Source organism: Chrysoperla carnea, chromosome 2 (assembly GCF_905475395.1).
Source record: "Chrysoperla carnea chromosome 2, inChrCarn1.1, whole genome shotgun sequence".
NCBI lineage: Eukaryota > Metazoa > Arthropoda > Insecta > Neuroptera > Chrysopidae > Chrysoperla > Chrysoperla carnea.
Window position 1 is genome coordinate 44,105,243 of NC_058338.1, and position 14,510 is coordinate 44,119,752.

Below are 14,510 nucleotides of genomic sequence, written 5' to 3' on the forward strand. Positions count from 1 at the left end.
ATCTGGAGCACTTATTAATTAAATAAATAATTAAAAGTTTTTATCGATAGTTGTTTAAAATTTAATTAACAAAAAAATACATTTATCTATAAGGACAAACTTATTTTATTGTTACATAACAAAATTGATTTAGAATACATCTACAGTGGACCCGCAGTAATCCAACAAACCTTTTGCAAGGTATTGTAGAATTTTCCAATTATTCGGGCTATAAAGTAGTGCTTAAATCAAAGTGATAAGATTTCAATCATTTTCTAATTTTAGCCACGAATATATTGCATTGTAACTACAGTAATAGTTATTTGGGATTAGACATGGGCCGGATTACCACGGGTTTACTATGTAAATTGTGATCGCAGGTTCAACACTCTCCCATATCTCCCATATATGAATCAGAATAATGAAACTATTTTTAATGTACCTATAGGTTCTTAGAGTTTACATAATATATTTTAGAACAAAGCATGTTGAGGATAACAATTCGCTTTAGTTAATTATTTAAAAAATATTGTATAAAACTACGATTGCTAGTAAAAACGTTTTACTCAACCGTAGCCTCTTTATTTACAGATTTTTTTTTTCATCTATTTTGAAAAAAATACAAAAAAAAATTTGTTATTATACGCGGTGTAGGTTCAATAAGTTAAAAAAATACTTTGTTTTAATATTTCTAAGCAAATTGTTGTTAAAACAAATGACTTTAAAGAACAGCCATTCACCAATTCACCATAGGACTAAAATATAAAATCGACCAAAGTTTAGAGTTCTAACTACATGAAAATATTAATTAAAAGTACAAATTTAATTTCATTTGTATTACAATATGGAAAAAGTTCACCAATTATTTAAGTGAATATGGTTAATTTTTATTGGAAATACGATTTCGGGGTAATTCTTTTGATACGAACCTTGAAGTCGGATGTATGTACATCCATTCAACATATTTTTAATTTTATCTTTGAATATTTCTAGATTTTTAAACAACATTTCCAAATTATCTAAATCTTTAATCATAAATTATAACCGTGAATTAGATATAATCTACGCATTCATGAGTCAACTTGAATCTCGTTAATCCCCTATTCAATGAAATTAATCGCCAATGTAGTTAAAAACTTTTTTGTGATTTTGAATTGAACAAATTTTGTACATCAAAATATAGCCGCAGCGTATAGGCGCAGCGTAAGAGCTATCCTAGACCTATTATAAAAATTTTCCAAAAATCATTAAAAATGCTTTTAACATCTTAACCTTTAAATGAAATTTAATATAGAGATAGTCTAGAGCCTGAGAAAGGATATACTTCTTAATGCGTAAAAAGGGCTGTAAGGGGTTGACATAGAGGATGCAAGTTTGTATGAAAATTAGTTATTTCTTAATCCAGGCTTTTGTTAGATATAAATAAATACGACATTCAAAATTTGTAAAAATAGCCTAAAGGGGGTAAAAATAGGGGATGCAAGTTTTTGTGTGATGACGTCGGTAAAAAAGCTTAAGGCCCAGAAAATTAAAATATAGAAGAAATACAGAGAATTACGGAGCCATTACAAAAAATGATACTAAAGTAACGAAATAACGCAAAATAGGTGTTCATTCAGAAACGTAAAAGCAACAAAGTATATGAACTAGGACACAGCCTTCAAGATATAGGTGTAGGTACTAGTTGGGCACTTAACCGATTTGAAAAATTATTTCACGTTAAGAAAGTTTCATTATCAGCGGGTAACATGGGCTGTTTTCAAAAAAATAAGGTTTCAGCACCAAAATAATAAAATCGTCGAAATTGTGAACATAAGAAGGATAAGTGACGGCATATGAAGTGAAGGTCATACAATAATCTTTGTATTTAAAATTGAAGTTACCCAGCGAAGCGGGTAGTTCACAGCTATAGTTTAAAAATAAAATGTAAACTGTGTTCAAATAAACTATAGCTTATATTTCTTAATAAATTGCTGCGTATCCAAATAGCTACCGCGATCAAACCACCGTTGTAGTTAGCTAGAAATAGTTACCGCTGGCTGTTCGTCTGAAGCTTTGAAGTCAATCATATGAATAATATTAAATCAGGTGTATGTAATATGTTATGCGATTATAAAAATATATTTATAGGTATAACATGCAAGACCGAAATATTATTTCAAAATTGTTACACGAAATAAACATGTTTTCAATATAACTCCGTCAATTTCCATGCAAATGATTTGAAACATTTTTTATTTTCATGGTTTTTTATACTACTTTAAAAAGTATACCACATACTTTCTTCAAAAAAGTTCAAATTTTTCAGTTTTTTGACGTTAAATTCAATCGCCAATAACTCGGAAAGTATAGACTTTTCGAGATATGATTAAATGACACTTTTTGCCGTTGTCATCTTTAGCATAAATTTTCCACCTCAGAGAAGAGGTGATTCTCACTCCCTGGGCAAGATCGCACAAATTTTTGGTTTTAATTTCTTTTAGTAAGCTTTACCTGACCCTGGATTCCGAGGTATAAATCTTACGGCTCTCCGCCATTTAACACGCTTAATTTGAAAAGCAAGCCATACCGGAAGATGAAAACAAATACTGGAAATTAAATTATTTGATAAATTGAAAAAAGTAGCGAAATTTTTAAAAATTTATGAAGGCTGTATAATTTTCAAATAAATCAAATATAACTTTAATTCCACTTAGGTTTTTTACAAACACTGCAGCAATACTTACAGGGACATATGTATGTTCAAGTCATGTTAAAGAAAATGTATAGTATTGTAATTAAGTATGTGATTTAATTTTTGTAATGCATATTTTACAACGCCATTTTGAATTTTAAAGTATTATTTAATCACAAATATATAATTTTTACCGCCATGTACAAGCTATAACGTTGTTCATAATCAAAAGGTTTTATACCCGATATAGAAAATCGGAAACTTGGACCGTATAACTTGAAATATGATGATAAAGTATAGTTGGAGTTTTTATTTGGACGTATTTTTATGTATATGCGTGTATATACTGTAACTGTATTAAAAGTCAATAGACAACAGTTGCAAAATCTTAGTAAATTTCAAAAAGAAAAAGCTATGCTAATTTATTCATACTGAATTGAATAGCAACAATTATTGAATAGGGTATAAAAAAGGGAAGGATCAAAATGTCAATAAAGAATAATACTAGTAAGTTTTTCGATTTTATGTCGAAAACTAAGCCTTATGCAAAATAATCGTAAGAGCAGTATTTTTTTTTTTTTTTTTAAATTGATTAAATTATAAAAAAATTTTTATTTTGGTAATAATTTCAATTTTTAATTCTTTCTCTCAGTTTAAAACACTTCTGATTGCAACCCTCGCGGAATATCTTTCATTCATTTTTCTAAAAGCTCTGTTAATTTCATGTTAATGTTAATTTCAGTGCTGTTTAGAATGAAAATCTTTTACAGAATCTTATGATATAAGAAATACTTAAGGTGTGCTATACGTAACTTCCTGATTATTTATCAGATACGAAGTTCATTGTCCTTTTTTTTGGTTTTTTAACATCGTGACGGAATATATCATATTAATGGCATTGTACCCAAAAGAACCAAACCGTAAAAACGTCGAACCTGCACTACTGTTTTAATTGACAACCTTTTCTTTGGAAATCAATCTTGATCATACAGTGCGCGTTACTCCACTTGAGAACAGGCACTTCATCTCCAAATTGAACTGAAGGTTAAAAATGTGTATACAAATTAGTGTGTGTCAAGGTAGTGCCTTTTGGGGGCGTTAACTTTCCAGAATCCAACTACCTTTTTGTGTCCAAATATCTTATTTTTTTGCAGTTTTTAAGATTTTGCTCACTCACACATCCTCTCCGAATCGAGTTGAAAATTATTAGTGTCATTTAGTTGTGTCATAAATGTCATTTAATTTTCTTAACAAATTTGATCCAAATAATCTCTTTAATGAATACCTTTTCATGGGTTTATCCAGTGATCTGTAGTACCTACCGTAAATAGTTTATGTAATTTAAAATTAATCATAAATTTCCACAATCCTACATATTTTGGATAAATAATTACACGTTCTTAAATGAATTCAATAAAAATAATTTATGATTAGTTTTATTTAAAAAAATAATATTTTTTGATGATGTAAAAAAGCAATAATTGTACTCAGTAAGTGAAAATGATTATGCAAAATCACAAATTGCCTCAACTTAAATTATTTTTTTAGTCAATAAATCCTACAGATTTTTTACCCACCGCTAAAAATAAATGAATATTTTTTTAAAATCATTGATCACAGAAGGGAATAAAAGATGTTCATTGATTATCTCGAGTCTGCTAAAAAAATATGAAGTTTCCACTAAACGAACACTACCACTAAATCGAAAGTTGTTTTTCGATCGTAGCATTATGTCCTCTAGAGGGTGCTGTATTTAATTTAATGTAACACCACATTGCCTTGACCAGCGGACAATCCAGACGCTTTTAACGATATCTCATTTGCCAAATTATATTAAGTTGTCTAGATGCTAGGGGGGGGGGCGGTGGTGCAGGCAAAAATACATACATACCGATCAAACACATAACCCTAACAATTGTATAGTCGGGGTAAAAACACAAACAACTCATGAATCGCATTTACACGATACAATTATTTCCTAATTCCTGTAGAAAATAATGTCTTTCAAATCGATTCGCTAGAATAATTAGAGTTTACCAAAAATATTAGTAAGAGATGGTATTAGAACTACGGAACTCTTATAAACACCTTTTGATACTTATACGTACCTACCTAATAAACAAAAATTGCCAATTAATTTTATCTTCATCTTCTTAGCATTTATCATCGTTTTTTTTTATAGAAAATAAGATATTTTTGGTAGAAAAGTTCCAGAATTTAAACTTGCTTGTATTTTTTTACTGTCATATATCAGATTATGACTGTATACTTGAGTGAAAAAAAATTTTACAAATGAAGATTTTAGATTTTTTATGTGTTTTGTGGATAAATTTACATCTTTATTACAGATTTTGGGGTTAATTGACTGAACAAAAAACTGGCTTTTTTACACAAATAATAAACTTAAGTGGGGAAATTTTTTAAAAGCACATACTGTTAAAATTTATTATAAATTAAAATTTGATTAAATTTGATTTAAATGCGCAAACAAGATATTTGATTATTATTTATTACACAAAACAAATTCATGGTAAATATGTGGGGTATTAATTATTCATAGAAATACGAATATTAAATATTGTAATAAATAATATATAGTGAGTAATTTTTATTTATAAATGCATATTTATAATAAAATAATAGAAAATTTGATAAGTTGTTAAATTATTACATTTATTTTTTAAGCTTATTTCTTCTTATTCAAAATTCATTGACGATCAAAAACAATACATTTGAAATAATTACAAAATTAAAATAATTGCTTTATAAAAAAAAAATCAAAAGTTCGATTAAATTAAATCTCTATATTCAAATTTTAGATTCACATTGGAAAAATTCAAGGTTATTTTAGCCTTATGATAATAACCAATATTCAAGAATATTTATCATAAACCAAGATAATTTTGAAACATCATCTACCTCAAAACATTATAGGCACATACATATTCAAGAACTTATTATACTTCTATTTTTTATATTTTTTTTGTAACATTTTTTTATAACATATTTTGGAACGAACAATTCTTGTTCGCAATCGCAATAATTCATGATTATTATGCTCACATCAATATTATAGACCTATTCTCATGTTTTATTGTTGTTCATGTTGTATGTGTATGACTTCTGAATTTGCACACACAATAAAATTAAAATAAAAGATCAATATAATTCAAATGAAGACCTTTAAGTATTTACAAAAAATTAAATTAAATACCAATCGAATTTTGTATTAAGGAGGTATGCAAGGATTGAATAATACTACGGATTTCAATAAAACTTTATAAATATATTTTTTGATAAATCAAGTTTCCAAAAATCACAAACAATTCCTGGGTCATCGGGCTTTTTATTCAAATTTTATCGTATAAAGTTGGCTGAAAAAATGATGAATCATATAGGTTATCTTTTTCAATTGGATATTTCTATATCAAAAAATCAAGAGAGTGTGGTAAAAAAAAACTACCTAAAACATTCTGACAATCTTGTAGTTTATGTCTTGTAGTCTTGTAGTAAGTTTGCCGATGGTAAAAAAACAAAATTTTAATTTAATTATGTGTTCATCAAAGGTCCATCATTGATGACTGAAGAGCGATATCTATATTATCAAATTTATAAGCAGCACTTGCACACAATATATTATATATTTTTGTAGTTGCGTGGTATTGTAAAGCTAAAAATAACTCATTACTTGACTACAAAGCATACTAATATTTGGTTTATTTGTATGTACCGTGAAATAAACCAAAACTTTTTTACAATACTGTATGTTTACAATCACCTTAAACTATACCAAAGCATAAAATAAACTATATAATATGTACTATAAAGTTAAAAAACGCATAAGGCACTCGTTGAAATATTCAATATAACAAATACTTAAAAACAGTCAATATAACAAAAACTTTCAGAAACAAATCAATTCAGATATAAAATCCTATAAAAATTTTAAAAGATATCATCTCAAATCATCATGAAATAACTTATAGATATTTTATAAATTTTAAAGCTTGTAACTTTTTTAATATGACCAAATGTGGCGAATTACCAAGAAGCTCTGCCCTTTATACAAAACAGCAAGGTTTGCCTACAAGGATTTACATTCGAAAATGAGACAATGGTTGGCAAGTATGAACATTCTGACAAAAGATAGGCAGGTTAGCAAAGTGAATGTAAGAAACGTCGTGTAAAAGATTATAGATATAGAAGACTCGGAAAAGAAGGTGGTAATCAGGCAGAATTAAATGGAACATAGAGAGTTTGTGTCCCAGGATAAAAACGACATTTGTGATAACCTGTCAGAGAACTAATGTTCTCAAAAATTGAGGAAAAATTTTCTTAACATTGTTTGACAGGAATAGACAAAAACAAAATAATGAACTTTGTTAAGGACTCGAAAGATTTCAAAGTATGATTTTATATCAATTTTTGACTCGAAAGCTCTCAAAGTATAATTTAATACCAATTTTTTGTTTCAAACTGAAATTCTTTGCGTATTATAGAATATGTAACACAACGTGAAAGCAGGCAGTAATTTTCAGGAACTATATTCTTAAATTATCCGTTTCTAATTACAAATCAAAACAATTGATTTAAACCTGTATATTATGTTTAACAAGTCAAACATTTGTTGTTTTATAATTTTTTGTGTGTGGAATTTTTTCCTTTAACCAAAATATACTCGAATTATCCATAAATAATATTGTATTACAAACAGTTGTAAAGTAATTTAATATTTATAAAATTATAAAGTTATAAAATATAACAACTTGCGTGCATGTTTTAATGCGAATGTATTTGATAATCGCAGAAAATGTATTTTCAATTCTTCTTACACAGTTTAATAAATAAAATTGGATAAATTGTAGTGCGACTTCACATAACTTCAATATACATATTTATAGAAAAAATTTTTACAATGGAAATAAATTGGTACAAACTGGATATTATATTTTTGATCGTTTTATCCCACGAGCTTTCTACAAACCCTCTTTTTCTATAAATCTTTCTCGTATAGAAAAACTTATATTCTCAATAAAGTGAAAGCGTTTTTTTTTTCTTTCCACCATACTTTTATTCATACGCTTCGTTTTTAAGTCTTAAAATTGTAATTTTTTCACCAGTCTATTGAAAATGTGCAGAAAATCTTGTTTCTCATTACAAACTCAAGCTTTTGATCTATGGGTAGCTCTGGGGAAATAATTATTTATTTACTTTTTAAAGTAATAAAAGGATACATCCTTAAATTTTTTTTATTTTACTTAGCACTTAACCCATTTTTTTAAGGTTTTTTTTTTTCAAATATTTAATTTTCAATAAAATTACTTTAGAATATTTCCACAAGTTTCATAAAGGTACCTTTTCAAGAGAAAGTTATATTTATCACCTTTCAAAAGTTATAGCAGTTTTCGTTAAACAAATTTTAGACCTCTATTTAAACCCAAAAAAAGTTTGTTCTTAAGTTTTAACAACATTCTCATGGAGGTCAAAACAATAGAAAAAACATTACAAACAAAATTTTGGTGGAAGAGGTGGGAAAAGCATACTTAAGTATCGAGACTGGTAGAAAATTATTGATTTTTTTTTTGAAAAATATATTGATTTAAATAATAGGCTGTGAGTTTGTCAAAGAAGCAAAAATCCTATTATTATTTTCTTTTATCAATGGAAGGATTAATGTTTGTTGGTAATAGATATATATGTGATTTTAATTGTAGGTAGTGTCAGCCCTAATTTGCTTAGTCGATTAGAGAGTACAATTTCGTCCGCGGAATACCTAGGATAGTGGGTTAAATTCCCGCCGCCACAAAAAAAATTAATGTAGTTAATAGCAGCGATAAGCTGAAGTCCTGCATGGTAATGCATGAAGAAGGTGTACTCAGCGCTCATCCTCTCAAAAAATTGACCAGATGATAATCGACGGATTACCAGCGAAAAGGTGGTACCGCAATGGACCAATGACCTAAGTGTGTTTCTCGTAAAAAGGCGAACTAACTTAGCCTAAACTAGTAGTGGATCGTATGTCGAATTCATAGGAATCAAATTTTTTATTTTCATGTTTAATTTTTGTATTTTGACAATTTTTCCCCATCGAAACATGGAAAGACGATAATAAAAACTTAAAAATGTCGATTTCTATAAATTCAAACGAGCTGGTAAAAACTTACATACTTTTTATCGTTTTAAAAAGGTACTGCTGATTTTATATATTTCACCGTAGCGCGAGTTTCGGATCAATGGAAATGGAAATGTTTTCGAAATGCAGCGTGTTCGGAAATATTTTATGCCCGTCGTGTTTAGGTAAAAAATTCACGTAAATGACATTACAAAACACTACTAAAAAAGATTTTCAAGTCACTGTCGAAACGGATACAAAAGTGGATTTATGTTTTAGCTTGCTGTCATTTTTTGTAAGAAACAAACTGTCGAGAAACAAAAAAATCTAAATATCATATGTCCATGGATGTGACATTCGGACCACTGTTAAAGGGCTCAAATTGCTTAGTTTGCGAATTTGTTCAAACAACATGGTTAATAGGATCGCATAATTCGTGCTTACGATTTATTTTGTTAATGTGTGTAATATTGAATGACCATAATAAGATTAGGAGTAAATACAGGCCCCATTCGCTTTTTTACTGATCTTACTCGCAATTTCAATAAACCCGATAAACAAAGTAGTTTTAATGTTTTTCCCGGCACATGTAAAACAGTGTTTTGTTACATATTCTCTTTATTGACGTGTAAATACATAATATTTTTGGTTTTCCCTCTGATAAGTTCGATAAAAAATAAGACGATTTTCCGACGCGTGAGCAAGCCACTTATGTTATCCATGTGGCAATTTTTTTTATATTTACAGAACAGAAACACACATACATACATACATTCATTTTTATTCAATTACATAGAAGCTAAAAATTTTCTTCTTAATTTTTCATTAATTGCCCAATTTTCCTGAATACGTTTAAATAATTTCTATTTTTTTTTTGTTTTAAATAAAAATGAGATTAAAAATAAACTCATTTCAATATTTATCTCACATATAATTCACATGCGACACAATAATATATAGTTATCAATATCTTTATAAGGTCAAGAGGTAACATCCTGCACAAATTACTAAATTAATATAAAAATAATTATAATAAATATATATTAATAATTTTTAATTAATTATTATTATTATTAATTAATGGTTTTATGATAGAATCTTTTTTTTTTTGAAACTACTACTATTTTTTTCAAACAAATTTAATAGGTAAAATTAATTGATGAGCATCTAGAGAGTAATTTTTATACCATGCATATATGAAATATGCAAGGTATATTAAGTTTAGTCCCAAGTTTGTAACGCTTAAAAATATTGATGCTATGAACATATTTTGGTATAGGTGTTCATAAAATCACCTAATCAGACCATTTCCGGAACGTCTGTCTGTCTGTCCGTCTGTCATCACGATTTCTCAAAAACGAAAAGAGATATCAAGCTGAAATTTTTATAAAGTGCTGAGGACATAAAAAGTGAGGTCGAGTTCGTAAATGAGCAATATGGGTCAATCGGGTCTTGGGTCCATAGGACCCGTCTTGTAAACCGTTATAGATAGAACAAAAGTTTAAATATAAAAAATGTTTCTTATAAAAAAATATACAACTTCTGTTAGAATTTTTTCGTAAACATCACTGTTTACCTGTGAGAGTGCACATTATGCGTAAATTGTAGTATTATATGGGTACATCAGTTATGTGTGTGTGACATATGTATGTATGTATAATGTGGTATTTCAACAATTAACTCAGTCAATTGTTTGTTTTCACTTGTTTTAAATTCTTCTAAGCCTTTGAGTGTAGATTTTGATTCGTGACTTAACAGAGCAAAAATTACAAATTTACTATGTTGTCTTAATTATACGACCTAGGCGTGGTTTTAAATATATTTTATATGTTCAAATGATTTTGTGTTTCAGACAAAACAGATGTTTATTAAAATTTATGAATAGAAAAATGTTCTTTTTTTTTTTGTATGTATATAAGAATACCAACTATGTTAAGGCTTTTGATCTCGTACTGAAATATGATTCATATATTTTTCTGAATAAATTAAAGAAGTTTGTTAAACTTCAAACGATTCATTGAGAAATGCGGGGAAATTAAAATATCATATTTTTATATTAAGGTGATTGGAGCAGTAAACAGTAACATTAAGATTTATAGTTCAATAATTATTTTATGTTATATCTTAATATTACCTATTGACATCGTGCATGAGTTTTATTTCAGGCTTTTTCCATGGTAACGATTTATTACTTTATAAATGTATTTGTATGGATGGAAATGTAATACATATACAATATGGTTTACATTGAAAATACTTGATTTTACAAGTCAAAAGTACAATTTTTAAAGTTTATTTATTTGATATTTACATCGTATTAATAGCCTGATATTAATCTGAATGTTTGCATATTATTTCTTGATTACATTGATTGTACAGTATCTTAATTCGTTTTTGGCTACCACCATCCTTTTTAAGATTATCTTTATTGTTTTACCAGAAAATCTAGTAGAATATACTGAAGTAACATAGCTCTGTAACATATTACTTACACAAGTGAGTACACAAATATACTAATAAAATGTTACTTAAGACTGATATTGAATAATCTGATTAGAATATATGATTATCATATACTAATCTCATTACTTAAAGTAAGAAAATTTCTTTCGAGGAGTTAAAAATATTGATTTGTTTTCATAAAATATATAATTTTTGTATGTAGATGTTTATTTTTCTTGTTCATATAAACTTTTCTAATATAAGTCATTTGTAGATTTATTATATCATAGCATATTTATTACAAACCCCTTTGTTCTTTAAAGTAACTTTCATGTTACTTTCGACCCGCCAAAGTGTTACTTTCGATCCGCTAACGTGGCCGAAAGTAACAACTTACGATTCTTTTTAAGTCTATGTGATTCATATAAAATATTCAATTATAAGGAAAATGAAGATGCTAATGTAAAGATCATGCACGGAAGTTATATATGGATATAATAATTTCATTAAAATACAAACACCTAACCAGCAACCAAGGTGAAAGTACAAAGTGTTACTTTCGTACCCGGTCTTCCCTACTTTTGAAAATATTAATTTATTTAAATAATCGGACAACCAGTTTAGCGAGCTGCGTTCGAAAAATTTTATGGCAGATAAATGAAATAAGCATTTTAATAAATTATTGTACAGTATTATTTTGAATACGTTTGATCAGATACCTGCAGATAGACTATACAATAGTCACTATAGACACAAAAATTGTAGTTAAATAAATAATTTTTTAATTTAATCCAAGACGATATTTTATAAATTTAATTTAATACCTTATTAATAAAAAAATATTTGATAATTAATAAAAAATATTATTTTATGCAAATCATTGCCGTCGCAAGGTGTACTTAGATTGAATGTTTGAAAAAGCTTTAACTAACTTTTTCGTTAATTTTTTTTTTACATAAATAAAATAATCGATTGGATATCTATTTTAAGAAATCAATTTTACGATTGAAAAAATTTAGACATAGGTAGGTATTATTTGTAATAAATTACACAAAACACCAAAATCTGCCGTTTAGGCCACGAAAGAAAATATAGCAAAAAAATATTTTTAAAATGTACCAAAACGGTTGGAACAAAAATAAAACGAAATTTGTCTCTTATTGGACTAAATAAAAGATTTTTTGCTAAAAACTTAAAAATATTTCGAAAAAAATGTATTCCATTATATTTATGAACATTTTAAAATCGAAATTTTGTGTTAAAAAATTTTAATAATTTTATATTTAAAATCAAAAATTTGAATTAATGTAATGAATATAACATTTAATTTAACTGTTTTAATGTAGTTTTATCGTCTATTACACAGCTGAAACGAACTCTCATCATTACAATATGCCGACGTTCCCAGAAACTTTTCCAAATGATCAATCAACCAAAACTATTTAGGTAACTATTTTCAAGCAAAAAATTTTTTCTATGTCTGTATGAACCATTCTACAAAAAATCGCTTGGAGTACACATCTATGTAATGTCACATCACTTTTCAATTCAAAATCAAATTTTTTCATGAAATAAGTGCACATTTCATTAAAAGTACAATTGATGCAGAGTAACTCGTTTTATCTAGAATAATTATTTTCTATTAAGCATTAGCTGTTAACTACTTATGTCATTTGAAGTTTTTATAAGCGGGTCAAAAAGTAAAATTGTGTATATTAATTGTGTGAACCCCGATAAACACTTGGATGCTCTGACATGACAGAAAAAGGGCAAATGATAATTTTTATTCTTTTCAAAGGCGCTAAAAAATGAAATAGGAAAACCTGAGCTGTGTTCACATATTTATTACAAATAAAAAATGAAAAAACCAAACTGTGCAACTTATAAATCGGATTATGATGATTCAAATATATTATAAAATCTTTCTAAATCGAGCTTGAAAAACTAAAAATATTTAATATTAGGCCCAAATATTAAAAATAAAAATCATTTATAACATATAAATTTAATTTAAAAAAAAAAACAAAAAACAAAAAAAAAAACAATATAAACTAAAAAAAAGGAAAGGCAACTGACCTGGGCACGGATTCATCATGCAAATATTTTCAATTTTCCAAACATACAAAAAATCTAAACAAAAACGCTTCACTTATGTCCGTTGAATTAAACTTTATTTTAAAACATTTTACCAAATTTTCACAATAAAAAAAAAGTTTTTTATACAAATTATCACAGTTTTTTGTTAATATACAGATAGAAATTTTCACTAATAAACAATCATAATTATAAACGAAACATGTTTAAAAATTTTCTGAAAAAATTATTCGTAAAAATTCAAAAAAAAATGTATCACTCACAAAAAAAAATTTTCACGCACTACGCACATTAAAATTTCACCCAAATTTTAAAAAAAAAAACCGCCAAAATAAAATTAAATAAATAATAAATACAAATATTTTGTAGGAAATCACTTGGACGAATTAGAATAAAAGTCGTTGTTGATATAAAATTGTTCAAAGTAAATGAAACAAAACCAATATTAATTAATGAATTAAACCGTATTACGTGACCCGTAAGTTTGTAATGTTGCAGTGTGTAGTCGTTGCGACCATCTAAATGTTCAATATTCAAATGAAGTATATCCTTTTGTTTTAAAAATTTCTCAATATAGTTCTCTTTCAGTTGAGTTAGTAGTTTTACAACACATATATCGGATATAATATATTAATAATACAAGTGGGATGTGTTTGAACATACTTGTAATACCCGCCTATAGTTGAACAAAATGGCTGTTCATTTCAAATCATGTTAGAGCTGTATTATTATTGGTGCAATTATATACCTTTTTTTAAAGCTTTATGTTTAAGTTTTATTAAGTACCCCCCAATATGTGTATACATATTAAGTATGTACAATATTTTTGTACAATATCCACTGAAAAGGTATGGATTTACAAACTTATTTATTAAGGAATCAAATCACTTTCGATATATTGTTGCATTTTATTCAAAACAAAATAACACATTTTAATTGCATTTCTCAAACTATAGAAGCTATGCGATGATAAGACACTAATAATAATTTTATCAATTTTATTCAGCGATATTTTTTATTACCTACTTCTACTTTTTTTTGGAAGATATACATAAACTTTCATAAATATTATTTGAGTTGAAGAATTTGGATTGTATTTCTATGTAAAATAATGTTTACATCCGTCGGAATTTATTATTCAAATCTTGAATTACGTTAAATAGAGGGGTTTTCAACTAACATTTTTTAAAACTCATGTTAAAATTGTTC

At 27.0% G+C, this 14,510-nt stretch overlaps 1 protein-coding gene across 1 annotated transcript in view; it reads right to left on the bottom strand.

Annotated features, from left to right (window-relative positions):
• Positions 1-13,331, bottom strand: part of LOC123292016 (paired box protein Pax-1-like) — a 68,638-nt gene extending 55,307 nt beyond the window's left edge. The window contains exon 1 of the mRNA XM_044872515.1: positions 13,284-13,331. Coding sequence (XP_044728450.1) covers positions 13,284-13,302 — 19 coding nt within the window. The 5' untranslated portion in view covers positions 13,303-13,331. The remainder of the gene's footprint in view (positions 1-13,283) is intronic.
• Between the last annotated feature and the right edge of the window lie 1,179 nt (positions 13,332-14,510).